Source organism: Rhinatrema bivittatum, chromosome 16 (genome assembly GCF_901001135.1).
Source record: "Rhinatrema bivittatum chromosome 16, aRhiBiv1.1, whole genome shotgun sequence".
Taxonomy (NCBI): domain Eukaryota; kingdom Metazoa; phylum Chordata; class Amphibia; order Gymnophiona; family Rhinatrematidae; genus Rhinatrema; species Rhinatrema bivittatum.
In genome coordinates this window covers 21,887,080-21,902,468 of record NC_042630.1, presented here as the reverse complement: position 1 = coordinate 21,902,468, position 15,389 = coordinate 21,887,080, and the positions used below count along the sequence as shown (strand labels likewise).

Here is a 15,389-nt window from a genome sequence, read left to right as displayed (position 1 = left end):
CTGCCAGGGCATCGCAGAGATGGGAAAACCTCCTATAAGGGCCTGCTCCAAATGCACCCATTGCGGTATGTCACTGGTACGATGTAAAGCCACCAGAGCACGGAGTTGCGCAGCAGCGTAATACCACAGTAAGTTCGGTAGGTTCACCCCTCCCTGAGCTTTCGGTCTATATAACGTGGTCCTCGCCACCCTAGGGGGACGCCTGCGCCATATGTAGCTGCATAAAATTTGTTGCCATTGCTTGAGCACACGGTTAGATAAATAAATGGGAATGGTCGTGAAAAAATATAAAAAACGGGGGAGAACATTCATCTTGATGATAGCAAGACGGCCCAACCAGGAGTGCATTTGATTCTGCCATTTGTGTAAGTCTTTTTGTATGGCTTTTACAAGAGGATCATAATTCAAGGCAAATAACTGGCTAGTGGTCGATCCTAATCGGACTCCCAAGTATTTCAGCGCGGGCGAGGCCCACTTAAAGGGAAATAGCTGCTCTATCAGCCGCACCGCTGGCGGCAATAGCGTTAGGTTGAGAAGCTCAGACTTATCATAATTCACTTTCATACCAGAAACCGACGTAAACCTGCCCAACTCCGTCATGACACCCCTGAGGGAAGCCTCTGGGTCAGTAAGTGTGAACATCACATCGTCCGCAAATAGAGAGATTTTAAAGTGACAATCACCCTTACTCACCCCTACAATGTCCCTAGATCCCCTAACGGTAGTGGTAAAGGGTTCGAGAAATAAAGCAAACAAGAGGGGAGACAAAGGACACCCCTGTCTAGTTCCCCGTTGTATCGGAAAGGGTTCACCATAGCTCCCATTAGCCTTAACTCGAGCGAGAGGGTGATCATACAACTTCGCCAGCCAGGACATAAAGGATGGGCCAAACGCCATACGCTGCAAGGTTTTAAATAAAAAAGGCCAGTGAACTAAATCGAAGGCCTTTTCGGCATCTAAAGAAAGGAGGACCGCTGGCACTCGTTCACTGTGCACCAAATCTATAATGTTCACGATCCTCCGGACATTGTCCGCCGCTAATCTACCGGGGACAAACCCCACCTGGTCGTTGTGAACTAAACCAGGCAAGACCCCATTAAGTCGAACTGCGAGGACCCTGGCCAGTAATTTGAGATCTATGTTGATGAGTGAGATAGGCCTGTAAGAACTACATTTTGTAGGATCTCTACCCGGCTTTGGTAGCACTGTGATACCCGCAGTATTAGAATCACTACCAAGGGTAGCACCATGCAGCAAAGCATTGAAAGAGTCCGTCAAGGGGCCCGCCAGAATATGCGCGAACTTGCGATAATAAATGCCCGTAAAGCCGTCGAGTCCCGGCGCCTTGCCCGGTTTCAGATGCTTGATGGCACTAAGGACCTCACTCTGTTCAATTGGTTTGTCTAAAAACTCCCTCTGGGGGTCTGTGAGGACAGGCAATAGGACTGAGCTGAGATATGTATCAATATCAGCGTCAGTCACCGCAGGATTAGAGGCATACAACTGGGAATAAAAGGTGGTGAAAGCCTGCCGAATGCCCGCCGAGGTTGTAATGGGGGTCCCCGATCCAGGATGTATTTTTTCAATGGCCACCTGGGCCCTAGCAGCTCGCAGCCTATGCGCAAGATAACGGCCCGCCTTATTGCCCCCCTCAAAAAATTGTTGTTTGAGAAGGAGTAACTGGTGGGTAATGGCTGCATCCTCCAAAGACCGGAGCTGGCTCTTAATGTGTAGGATGCGGCGGTAAACTGTTTGTGAGGAGGTGATGATATGCTGCTGCGTCAAAGCTTCCAGGTCAGCCATTAAGGTAAGCCTATGGCGTTCCCTAGTTTTATTACAGTAGGCTGCCTGGGAAAGAAAATGCCCCCGCATAACCACCTTGGAACACTCCCATAATGTCAAGGGATTAATATCCTCCGATCGGTTTTCCTGGAAATAATGTGTCATATGTGATTCAAGTTTAGCAGAAAATGCCTGGTCTTTAAGGAGACTGTCATTGAGCCTCCAAGGCCGATACCCTGAGTCAGAGTCTTGAAGGGCAAGCTCGACCCATATGGGAGCGTGGTCAGACCACGTGATAGGGTCGATCCCAGTTTGTAGAACTCGGTTTTGGGCTTGCGTAGAAACAAACAGATAGTCAATTCGTGTATAGGTACCGTGGGGGTTGGAGTAAAACGTATAAGATCTGGAATGCGGGTAGCGACGTCGCCAGACGTCAAGAATGCACCACTTGTCCAAGAAGCGAAGCCACCTGGTCCGAAATCTAGTGGCCGGTCCCACTCCAGTGCTATTGTCCAGTTTAGGGCATAAGGTGGCATTAAAATCCCCGCCAAAAATGAGGTCCCCTTCCAAGTGTTGTTGCAAGAGACTATCAATCTTGCTCAAAAATGCCACCTGGTCGGTATTTGGGAAATAAGCATTAAGGAGAGAGAGGATGCGTTTACCCACCCTAATTTTTAAAAAAATAAATCTACCCTGAGGGTCCATAACCTTAAACAGTTCTTCATGCACACAGGCCGCAGAGAGTAATATCCCCACTCCCACATATTTACGATCTTTGGAACTTGCCGCCCAGAAGCGAGAAGGGAAGTGGGGAAAGGTCAGCAACCTTTCATGGTGTTTTCGCACATGGGTCTCTTGAATAAAGGCTATGCCCACCTTTTGACGCTGAAGCTCCCTAGCAAGTAACAAGCGTTTTTGAGGGGTGTTTAGCCCTTTCACATTAAGGGATAAAATTTTAGTAGCCATCACTCAGGTAAATATATAGAAGCAAATAAATAAATAGATAAATAAATAAGGAATAAGAAGGAGATTTCCCCAATCCGAAGATCATGCCTAAGGAGAATGTGAACTTCCCCTACCCGTGCGTTCCCCACCCATAAAGTGAAAAAGAAAATAAATGCCTCTGTGTGTCGCCCCACAACTCCACCGTATCCCACCATTCTTCCCTGGGATACACTGATAATGGGAGCCTCAAGCACCCGACACACCACAACCACCAGCCCCCGTGACCCCCCTCTCCCCCCCCAACCCACATCCTAATCTAAATGGTTAAACAGAAGCCTAAACACCAAACCCGCATGAATGCTAAAACTGTAGAAGTGTAAGCAAAACCAGGAACCAACGCTACACCTCAGATGAGGCGGTAAGAAAACAGTCAAACAAGCAACCAAACCAAGTCCGCGTTGCAGCTTGTGTGTAATCACAGGCGCTAATCAGCAGCTCCAAAGCAGCTCCATCAGAAGCAAAGAAACACCGGTCCAAAGGGTAAATCACCCTGGGTCCTTCTGCGGGGAGCGACGGGCATCGGATTGCCTCCTCAGTCTCTTGCCGCCCTTATCCGCCCGTTGCCATCTGGGTGCCATATCCATTTTTCCCATGCCCGACGCCATTTTGGGAACCTGGAATGTGGCAGGGAGTTGCGCTCTATGGAAGGCCTCCGCAGCCTCCGCCAAAGTTTTAATCTTAAAGGTCACTCCTTCAGCTTGAAACAGGAGCCCAAAAGGGAAAGTCCATCGATATTTTATATCCTTCGCCCGCAATACAGTAGTGACTTCCCTTAAAGTATACCGCTTCTGCAGGGTGATGGGTGCCAAATCTTGATAGATGGAGATGCGCTGGTTGTTCCACTGGATTTCCTTCTGGGATCGTGACGCCGCATAAACCCGCTCCTTAATTTGGAAGCTATGGAAGCAGATGACCAGGTCTCGCGGCCTCTGGTCCCTGCGCTGGCCCAACGCTCGATGCGCACGTTCCAAAAGTACCTCCGGGATGTCTGCCTGTGAAGCGGCTGTGTCAGCCCTGGCCCCAGAAAGCAAATGGTGGCAAATTTGTTTAGCTATAGTAGCTGCATCAGAAAATTCTGGAGTGTCCGGCACGCCCCTTATACGAAGATTGTTTCTTCTATTTCTGTTCTCTAAGTCCTCTATTTTCTCTTGGAGCTCCAGAATATCAGAATTACATTGTGCTCCCTGAGATTGTAGTGTATTCAGGGCCTCACCGTGTGCATCCACCCTGTTTTCCACTGCATCCACCCGAGTCCCTAGGGCAGCCAGATCTTCTTTCAGGTCCGCGACTGAGGCCATGATGTCCTGCTTATGCTGCTTCATATCCCTCCTGAGGTCCATGAACCACTGCCGTACCTCATCGCGGGTAAGAAAGTTGTCAGCCGTGGTAGCAACCCCGTCAGGGATCGCTGCTCGAGTCGCCATTGCAGCCTCGCCGTCCTCTGCGAGGGAATCGCCGTCGGCGGCGCCATCTTGGTCCGGGTCAGGCAGCTTGTTGTAAGAAAACTGCCTGAGATCGGCAGTTTTGCGTTTTGTGGCCATCACGGAAATGAAGTCGAGCACTTAAAGGAGCGCTGCAGTTGCTTTTTATAAAGTTTCTGGCCGGTTTGCGTCCTTTGCGGCGGGTTGTGGGCTCGTGGGGGAGCGGAGCGCGACAGCTACGCGTCTGCTCGCATCGGCTGCGTTAGAGCGCCCCCCTCCAGTTCAGTTTTTGTCCATATGGTTCTGTTTAAGCTTTATGGTCTCTTTAGTCTTTGTCAGGTGAGGGACAGCACGTGATTCAGGTGAGGTTTTCTGCTGGCGTGTAGTTTCTGTGTAGGGCTCTATAGCAGCCTGGCTCCTTCCGTTTTCCTAATAGGAGGTGTATTGGTGTCTTAAAGCCTGGTGTAATATTTTCAGTATTGTCTTTTTTTTTTTAATTTAAATTTTATTGATCATATTATATGAATGTAAAATTATAGAAATATATGTAAGTGTATATCATTGCCATACAATGCAGCATAACACGGTAACCAATATGCACAGCTATCAGATAACCCAATAAATCAAAGCAAATCAAAATATACATGGTGCTGTGTAAAGTGTACTTTAGTCATCGGAGTGACATTATTTCGACTAGACAAGGGTAAAGGTGGCTTCTGGCTTGTAATCATGGTCACCGCCGTCGATAAGTTTCCCCTCCATTGTAAATAAGGAGTTCCACACTTGTGCAAAACGAGGTATGTTGTGGTGTTGCTGAGCAGTCATCCTGGGCAGGGTGCACACATTGTCCAGTTTGTGAAGCAAAACGTCCAACGAGGGCACCAGGGCCTGCTTCCATGTAGACGCCAAGATACATTGAGTCCCCAGACATATCTGAGCAAATGATAACATTATCATTTCTAGAGCCCTCAATTGATGCATTCAGTAAGGCCCTTTCCGGTAGCAAGGAAACTTGTCGGCCCAGAATTCCATGTATAATATCTGACACCTCCTTCCAGATTCTTCTCACTTTAGGGCATTACCACCACATATGAATAAAGGTTCCCGAGTGACCACATCCCTTCCAACATAAACCATCTGGACTGATGTGAGCACGGTATAGTCTGTGTGGGGTAAGATGCCATCAAAATAGAACTTTGAATCCGTTTTCCATAAGGGAAGTGGAAATAGAACGCCTTTTAGTGTTCACAAATATCTGGTCCCATTCATCTCTGGAGAGAGTATTGTCTTTTTCTTAGGTAAGGAGGTTACTGTTTGAGTGCTGGAAGCTGGTGCTGTTCTGGTATGGGAGGTTTACTATTTATGTAATTTTTTGTTCAGAAAGAGTACTTATCTTTACCTTGTGTCATTCTTAACAATAAAAAGTAATACTGGCCCTTTTTTTTTTTTTTTTGCTGCCTTGGATTATAAAGAGCAGTGTGTCACGCATGTGAGCGATGGTCAGTCAGATATGGGAAAGAAGGTTGAGAACCACTGAGCTAGAGCAGCTTGGCTCTTTCTGTTTTCCTAATAGTAGGTGTTTTAGGGCTTTAAATTGTGTGTGGGGAGGGTGTGACTGGGGGCGGGGAGGGGGGCTGCAAATTTTGCACTGCTCAGCTTTTTATATGAGGCCACAACTGGGACAAAAATATATCAAAGGGCTGTTCCACATCCTAGTTATTCACAGATGTTAGACCAAAAGGTAGAGATTCTGCAGGGTGTACTGCAGAATCCTCCTAGGGAGACTGGAAGCAGACCCAGATTAGGAGATTGGAGAAAGGAAACCCATTGTCCTGCTAGGTTCAAAACCCCGGGCTTCTTAGTGCCAGCCAGCTTGAGGGACACTCACTCAGAGAAAAGAGGGTGTGGACGGAGATTGGAAATAACATCGAGAACATGTGCTGGTGTCTGATGACAACCCTTGAAGATTTGTTAGTTAAGTTTGTTTTGGTTAAGTTTGCGGCATGGTAATTGTTCCGGAGACATTACAGCAATTCAGTAACTGTGAGTACACCCAGAGAGAAAGAGAGATTTCCTCCTTGCTGCCTTGGGAGCACCATGAAACTAACAACCAGCGTCTGTTTTCCTAACCCGCTGACAGCCACCTCTCTTGGGTGCTGGCTGGTTGAGGAGGGGCTAGGAGCGCACAACTTCCCAAGCGCCTTCTTTTTACCGTGGCAGCTCATTTGCATATTGCATCGGGCGCCCCAGAGAGGTCAATTTGGCGTGCATTAGGAGAGCAGGAGCTCAATCATGAGGTGCCCCTTTTTCCGTGTGTTGATATTGCGTCGGCTTGATTTATTAACCATATAGACTAAAGAAAGCTATTCCTGTTCCTGGGATTGAGTAACAGGAATTAAATCTGCTTTATGAGATATGCCAAGTACTTGAGAATGGATTGGCCGCTGTATGAGATGGGATACTGGGCTCGATGTGCCTTAGTATGACCCAGTATGGCAGTTCTTATGTCTTTAGTTCTATATTAAGACAAAAATCCTTTTGAGATTGTTTATATTTTGCCTTTTTTGGAGCAAGTCTATAATTTTCTATATTCATCTGCCTCTTCACCCTTTTCTGGTACTTATTTCATATATGCAAAGATGAAAGGAACAGGTAAAAACAGGATTGGCGTGGCCTGTAAGCAATTACATGGATCCATTTGGTAACCCCTTGCAATGTAGGGTTGCTGACTCACTCAGGTTAACCAAAGAGGCTGAGCCAGTCCTGGTTTCACACCATTGCAAGCATGGAGAGGTGGTATCCACTGTTCTTAGGGAAATCTGTGCTACATCTCCATGCATGCAGTGGGGGGTAAAACCAGAACTTAATCAGCCTCTTTGACGTGATCTGGATGCGTTGGAAACCCTAAAAAAAAAAAAAAAAAGAGGCCTTGTAGGGTCTGGATTATTGCAAAAGTCAGGGAGTATGAGTGGGGACTGGGCAGGCCTAGCCTGGAAAGCTGACCATTATACCACTCTGCTTCTATTTATCTCCGACAAGATGTGTGTATGGGGAAGAAATTTCTGACTTACCAAGAGTGAAGATGAGCAGGGCAATGAGGATGAGATAGATCAGGGCCTTTTTTTTGTCTTGAGGCTTCCTGGTGACCAGTGCCACCATGTCATGGGTGATGGAGGGCTCGTTCTCCTCTTCTGCCTCCTGCTCAGTCATCTTCATCTCTACTTGGCTCATGCTGTCCTGGCTCGGGTCTGCGTTCCGGTAGATGGTGTAAGAGTGCCGGGAATGGCCTTTGTTGGTCTGAGAGCAGAAAAATTGGGGAGATGGAGTTATAGAGAGAAGTAGGAAAGATTAGCCATGATGGAGGCACCAGCTGAAGATATAAAGATGAGGTGACCCATAGGTAGAATGGATTTAAAAAAAAAAAAATCTGTTTTTGAAGGGAGACTTTAGGGCTGGTCCTGGTTTTGAATTCACATCCCAATCCTTTGTGGTATTGATAGTCCCTGCTTCTTTCACTAGAACTGCACTCTAGAGGTATCTGAATGCATTGGATGAGTGAAGCCAAGATATCAGCGCTGCCCTAAATTTTCCCTTCAGGAACTGAGTTTTGTGGAAGCTTCCAGGTCATTAGGGACAGGCTGAGCCAGTTGTGGTTTTATCCTCAGTGCGTTTCTGAATCTGCAGTTCTGCTTTTCTTAGAAACACTTGGTACCTCAAGTTAATAGATATGCTTAGGGGTAAAACTAGACCTGGTTCAGCCTGCACCACATGATCTGCAGGAACCTCTTGGTAAGTAACTCACTTTTTTTTTTTTTAACTTTGTTATTCTTCATGTGTTTACAATTATTTTATAAATAATGTACTGTACTGCGTATGCAAAAGTCGGATAAAAGTGTAGAGCATACAGTCAATAAACTATACTTAACTCAAGACAATGTGTGTTCATTTCCATCATAGCTGTCCACTAACAATCAGACGTGGGTAGCAATTTCCCGCCAGGAACAATATGTATCCCATGTCTGCTTATAGGTATCCATTCTATTCTGGAGCATATAGGTTAACCTCTCTAATACAGCTATCTCCGTAAGTTTGGACTCCCGACAGCTTCTAGAGGGAATACTTTTCCACTGGTGTGCAATCGTTAAACGAGCTGCATGCAACAAATGCCCCACCAACTTCCTATGCAAACTTTTGAACTGGACCATTATATTATTCCCCTTATTGCTATGGTTTGTTTAGTGATTATGCTATTGTTTCATAATAGTTTAATTTGAAACGCATTGAAAATAACAGACGTGTTTTGTCCGATCATTTATGTTTTCTTAAAATGCTACTTATCTTACGAATTCTGCCAGGGATGTGTAAACTTATGAGCACAACTGTAACAGCCTCTAATTCCCACTGTGCTAACTCCTCTCCCCCCCCCCAACAAAATATCCCAGCTGCTTCAGGCATACAGCGGCTATGGAGAGGAAAGAGGGCGCAGGCAGGGGCAATAACCAATGATACAGGAACTGCTGAGGGGCCAGGGACGTGCAGGAAGGCAAAAGCAAGGGAATAAACAGCAGATTTACCAGAAGATCCCCCAAAAGTCAAAATATCAGAAGCAAAATAAGTACAGGATTTGTTGTCAGTATTAGTTTAAGATTTGTTCTGTACAGAGTCAGATGATTTCAAAACAAGAAGAAATATAATGAAAGGGAATGACAAGACAAAAGGAAGGAATGAAGCCAAAAAAAGAACGAGAAGGGAAAAGAGAACATGAATAAAATAATTTAAAGAGAAAGAAGACAAAAGAATGAACAGGGGAAAACTAAAACAGAAGAAAATTATCAAAGTATGCATGAAATAGGAAGACAAAGAGAGAAAGATTAAAAGAAAAGGAGACAGAGAAAAAAAGGAAATAAAGGGAGAGAAAAAAGGAAAGAAATAAAGGAAAAAATGTAAAGAAAAAAAGGAAAGAATGAAAGTGTAAATGGAAGAGAGAGAAAAATAAAATAAATGAAATAGAAAAATGAAAGCCAGAACAGGTACTTACCACACCAGAGAGAAGGGATTGGAAGGTATCCATGTGCACAAGTCGTCCTGGTTACTCTGTATTCCAGTCCTGTGGGGAACACCCAAAAGCGATTAGAGAGGCTGTGCCCCTACCGAGAGCTTATCTGGGCACTCCACCCCTCAGAGCCTGAGCCACCAGTCTTGCCTCCCCAGCTGGGCAAGGGTAAGCTTCCCTCACACGTACACACAGAAATACAGAGAACAGATGGAGCACAGGCAAGATTCTCGCTCTCTCTCTCTCTCAGTGCAAGCTTCCCTCACACGTACACACAGAAATACAGAGAACAGATGGAGCACAGGCAAGATTCTCGCTCTCTCTCTCTCTCAGTGCAAGCTTCCCTCACACGTACACACAGAAATACAGAGAACAGATGGAGCACAGGCAAGATTCTCGCTCTCTCTCTCTCAGTGCAAGCTTCCCTCACACGTACACATAGAAATACAGAGAACAGATGGAGCACAGGCAAGATTCTCACTCTCTCTCTCTCAGTGCAAGCTTCCCTCACACGTACACATAGAAATACAGAGAACAGATGGAGCACAGGCAAGATTCTCGCTCTCTCTCTCTCAGTGCAAGCTTCCCTCACACGTACACATAGAAATACAGAGAACAGATGGAGCACAGGCAAGATTCTCACTCTCTCTCTCTCAGTGCAAGCTTCCCTCACACGTACACACAGAAATACAGAGAACAGATGGAGCACAGGCAAGATTCTCGCTCACTCTCTCTCAGTGCAAGCTTCCCTCACACGTACACATAGAAATACAGAGAACAGATGGAGCACAGGCAAGATTCTCGCTCTCTCTCTCTCAGTGCAAGCTTCCCTCACACGTACACACAGAAATACAGAGAACAGATGGAGCACAGGCAAGATTCTCGCTCACTCTCTCTCAGTGCAAGCTTCCCTCACACGTACACACAGAAATACAGAGAACAGATGGAGCACAGGCAAGATTCTCACTCTCTCTCTCTCAGTGCAAGCTTCCCTCACACGTATACACAGAAATACAGAGAACAGATGGAGCACAGGCAAGATTCTCGCTCACTCTCTCTCAGTGCAAGCTTCCCTCACACGTACACACAGAAATACAGAGAACAGATGGAGCACAGGCAAGATTCTCGCTCTCTCTCTCTCAGTGCAAGCTTCCCTCACACGTATACACAGAAATACAGAGAACAGATGGAGCACAGGCAAGATTCTCGCTCTCTCTCAGTGCAAGCTTCCCTCACACGTACACACAGAAATACAGAGAACAGATGGAGCACAGGCAAGATTCTCGCTCACTCTCTCTCAGTGCAAGCTTCCCTCACACGTACACACAGAAATACAGAGAACAGATGGAGCACAGGCAAGATTCTCGCTCTCTCTCTCTCAGTGCAAGCTTCCCTCACACGTACACACAGAAATACAGAGAACAGATGGAGCACAGGCAAGATTCTCGCTCACTCTCTCTCAGTGCAAGCTTCCCTCACACGTATACACAGAAATACAGAGAACAGATGGAGCACAGGCAAGATTCTCGCTCACTCTCTCTCAGTGCAAGCTTCCCTCACACGTACACACAGAAATACAGAGAACAGATGGAGCACAGGCAAGATTCTCGCTCACTCTCTCTCAGTGCAAGCTTCCCTCACACGTACACACAGAAATACAGAGAACAGATGGAGCACAGGCAAGATTCTCGCTCACTCTCTCTCAGTGCAAGCTTCCCTCACACGTACACACAGAAATACAGAGAACAGATGGAGCACAGGCAAGATTCTCGCTCTCTCTCTCTCAGTGCAAGCTTCCCTCACACGTACACACAGAAATACAGAGAACAGATGGAGCACAGGCAAGATTCTCGCTCACTCTCTCTCAGTGCAAGCTTCCCTCACACGTATACACAGAAATACAGAGAACAGATGGAGCACAGGCAAGATTCTCGCTCACTCTCTCTCAGTGCAAGCTTCCCTCACACGTATACACAGAAATACAGAGAACAGATGGAGCACAGGCAAGATTCTCGCTCTCTCTCTCTCAGTGCAAGCTTCCCTCACACGTACACACAGAAATACAGAGAACAGATGGAGCACAGGCAAGATTCTCGCTCACTCTCTCTCAGTGCAAGCTTCCCTCACACGTACACACAGAAATACAGAGAACAGATGGAGCACAGGCAAGATTCTCGCTCACTCTCTCTCAGTGCAAGCTTCCCTCACACGTACACACAGAAATACAGAGAACAGATGGAGCACAGGCAAGATTCTCGCTCTCTCTCTCTCAGTGCAAGCTTCCCTCACACGTACACACAGAAATACAGAGAACAGATGGAGCACAGGCAAGATTCTCGCTCACTCTCTCTCAGTGCAAGCTTCCCTCACACGTACACACAGAAATACAGAGAACAGATGGAGCACAGGCAAGATTCTCGCTCTCTCTCTCTCAGTGCAAGCTTCCCTCACACGTACACACAGAAATACAGAGAACAGATGGAGCACAGGCAAGATTCTCGCTCTCTCTCTCTCAGTGCAAGCTTCCCTCACACGTACACACAGAAATACAGAGAACAGATGGAGCACAGGCAAGATTCTCGCTCTCTCTCTCTCAGTGCAAGCTTCCCTCACACGTACACACAGAAATACAGAGAACAGATGGAGCACAGGCAAGATTCTCTCTCTCTCTCAGTGCAAGCTTCCCTCACACGTACACACAGAAATATAGAGAACAGATGGAGCACAGGCAAGATTCTCGCTCTCTCTCTCTCAGTGCAAGCTTCCCTCACACGTATACACAGAAATACAGAGAACAGATGGAGCACAGGCAAGATTCTCGCTCACTCTCTCAGTGCAAGCTTCCCTCACACGTACACACAGAAATACAGAGAACAGATGGAGCACAGGCAAGATTCTCGCTCACTCTCTCTCAGTGCAAGCTTCCCTCACACGTACACACAGAAATACAGAGAACAGATGGAGCCACAGGCAAGATTCTCACTCACTCTCTCAGTGCAAGCTTCCCTCACACGTACACACAGAAATACAGAGAACAGATGGAGCACAGGCAAGATTCTCGCTCTCTCTCTCTCAGTGCAAGCTTCCCTCACACGTATACACAGAAATACAGAGAACAGATGGAGCACAGGCAAGATTCTCGCTCTCTCTCTCTCAGTGCAAGCTTCCCTCACACGTATACACAGAAATACAGAGAACAGATGGAGCACAGGCAAGATTCTCGCTCACTCTCTCAGTGCAAGCTTCCCTCACACGTACACACAGAAATACAGAGAACAAATGGAGCACAGGCAAGATTCTTGCTCTCTCTCTCTCAGTGCAAGCTTCCCTCACACGTACACACAGAAATACAGAGAACAGATGGAGCACAGGCAAGATTCTCGCTCTCTCTCTCTCAGTGCAAGCTTCCCTCACACGTACACACAGAAATACAGAGAACAGATGGAGCCACAGGCAAGATTCTCACTCTCTCTCAGTGCAAGCTTCCCTCACACGTACACACAGAAATACAGAGAACAGATGGAGCCACAGGCAAGATTCTCGCTCACTCTCTCAGTGCAAGCTTCCCTCACATGTATACACAGAAATACAGAGAACAGATGGAGCACAGGCAAGATTCTCACTCACTCTCTCTCAGTGCAAGCTTCCCTCACACGTATACACAGAAATACAGAGAACAGATGGAGCACAGGCAAGATTCTCACTCACTCTCTCTCAGTGCAAGCTTCCCTCACACGTATACAGAGAAATACGAGAACAGATGGAGCACAGGCAAGATTCTCGCTCACTCTCTCAGTGCAAGCTTCCCTCGCTAGGGTTGCAAACTTTCAACCATCAAATTTCTAAACACTTGCAACTTCTTTTTAATATCTTCACTGATGTGGTTTATACACATGCAACTTTTTTATTGCACTGTTCACCATTTATAAACCACAAACATAGAATTAAATACCAGATAAGGGCCCACCTAGTCTGTCCTGCTTACTTCCTGCTACAGTGCCACAAGCCCTAGTCTTGTCTCTGGCTTGCCCCTCACTTTGAAATTAATGATCTTGAACTGTTTTTTCCCCTCTATCACCTCAGCTGAAAAGTGTTCCATACTTCCTGTGAAGAAATGTTTTCTGCTGTTACTCACCTTTGGAGTTTCAGATCATGCCCACTAGTTCTCAAGCTTCTTTACCCCTGCCACCCCCCCCCCCAAAAAAAAATTGCTTTTACCAGCCCAGGAGCAAAAACTACTGTTTTGTAAAAGTTTTTTTTAGGCCTCTGATTAAATTGTGGACCAAAGTCTATGTAATTTACACAAAATAAATGTATCCAACACAGATTGAATATATAGATTTGCTACCAAAGCTTGCACTATATTGTTTAATTTAAGTGATGGATTGGATACAAACCTGCTAAAATCAGGACATTTCCATAGAGTATAAAACATCTACAGTCCAGAAAAAATCAGGACAGTTGGCAACCCTATTACACACACTGCTCCACCACAGAGTACAGCACAGGCAGCAGCAGTGCAATGTTCTAATAACAGGAGTTATTTACATAGGTGGGTGGTGGTGGTGGTAGTGGTGGGAGGGGGGGGGCAGGAGTGTGAGTATGGAGAGATTGGTAGGATGCATGTTCAAAATAAATTTAAAGGGTTCTCCACCATCACTATGACTACTACTTCTACTACTACTACTACCACTACTACCAACCCTACTACTACTATAACTGCTACTACTCATACTGCAATACCATCCCTACCTCTATTACAACTACTACTACTACTACTACCATCATCTCCATCCCTACCACTATTACTACGACCACTACTTCTGCTACTACTACCATTACAGCTGCTGCTGTGGATGCCAGTATGCCTTCCAACGATTCAACATCCTCCTCTTTATGGTCTGAATTCGATCTCCCTTCCAACCATGGAAATCAGTTCAACACTGAGTTCATTGAAGGACTATTTTATCCATTTAATTAATGCTCCATGGCTGTGATTAAGAGGATTAAGACTGAATTGAGCGATTTAGAGAAAAAGAAAAAAGTACCCCATAACTTAAAGGAGGTAACAATTCATCTTGTTCTTAAAAAGCCTAATGCTAACCTTTCTGATTTAGCAAACTACAGACCAATTTCCACCCTTCCTATCGGGCCGGTACAGTACAGTGCGCTCCGGTGGAAGCTGTTACTACCCTTAACCAATAAGCCAGATAGTTTTGATGCAACTCCAACATTGCTCTCTGCTTCAATGACAAGAGGTAACGGGGAATTGGACACAACAAGGGCCCTGACTTTGATGGTCTGGGGAAACTGATAAGTATAGGGTGACTTCTGTGGCGTGGCAGATACTACCATAAGCTTGCTGGGCAGACTGGATGGACTGTTTGGTTCTTTTCTGCCGTCATTTCTATGTTTCTATTCTCCTCTAACTATGGGTGATCCTCAAAGGTCCTTGCTTTCCCCTACTCTGTTTAACATCTATCTCCATTTGAAATTGCCATACTGGGTCAGACCAAGGGTCCATCAAGCCCAGCATTCTGTTTCCAACAGTGGCCAATCCAGGCCATAAGAACCTGGCAAGTACCCAAACACTAAGTATATCCCATGCTACTGATACCAGTAATAGCAGTGGCTATTTTCTGGCATCAGTTTGATTATTAGCAGGTAATGGACTTCTCCAAGAACTTATCCAATCCTTTTTTTAAACCCAGCTACACTAACTGCACTAACCACATCCCCAGGCAACAAATTCCAGAGTTTAATTGTGCGCTGAGTGAAAAAGAATTTTCTCCGATTAGCATGTAGCACATTTAAAACTAACTTCATGGAGTGCCCCCTAGTCCTTCTATTATCCGAAAGAGTAAATAACCGATTCACATTTACCCATTCTAGACCTCTCATGATTTTAAACACCTCTATCATATCCCCCCCCTCAGCCGTCTCTTCTCCAAGCTGAAAAGTCCTAACCTCTTTAGTCTTTCCTCATAGGGGAGCTGTTCCATACCCTTTATCATTTTGGTTGCCTATATCTTTTTTAAGATGCGGCAACCATAATTGTACACAGTATTCAAGGTGCGGTCTCACCATGGAGCGATACAGAGGCATTATGACATTTTCCCTTTTATTCA

At 45.9% G+C, this 15,389-nt stretch overlaps 1 protein-coding gene across 3 annotated transcripts in view; it reads right to left on the bottom strand.

The window, feature by feature from the left end:
* Positions 1-15,389, bottom strand: part of TFR2 (transferrin receptor 2) — a 69,366-nt gene that overhangs the window by 39,603 nt on the left and 14,374 nt on the right. Inside the window, exons 2-3 of one of the 3 annotated variants that reach the window (XM_029580236.1) lie at positions 9,247-9,315; positions 7,280-7,505 (exon numbers count right to left, since the gene is read on the bottom strand). In XM_029580236.1, coding sequence (XP_029436096.1) covers positions 7,280-7,505; positions 9,247-9,279 — 259 coding nt within the window. In that variant the 5' untranslated portion in view covers positions 9,280-9,315. Of the gene's footprint in view, positions 1-7,279; positions 7,506-9,246; positions 9,394-15,389 lie in introns of those variants that run through there. The other 2 variants (XM_029580235.1, XM_029580237.1) reach the window with 2 other exon arrangements.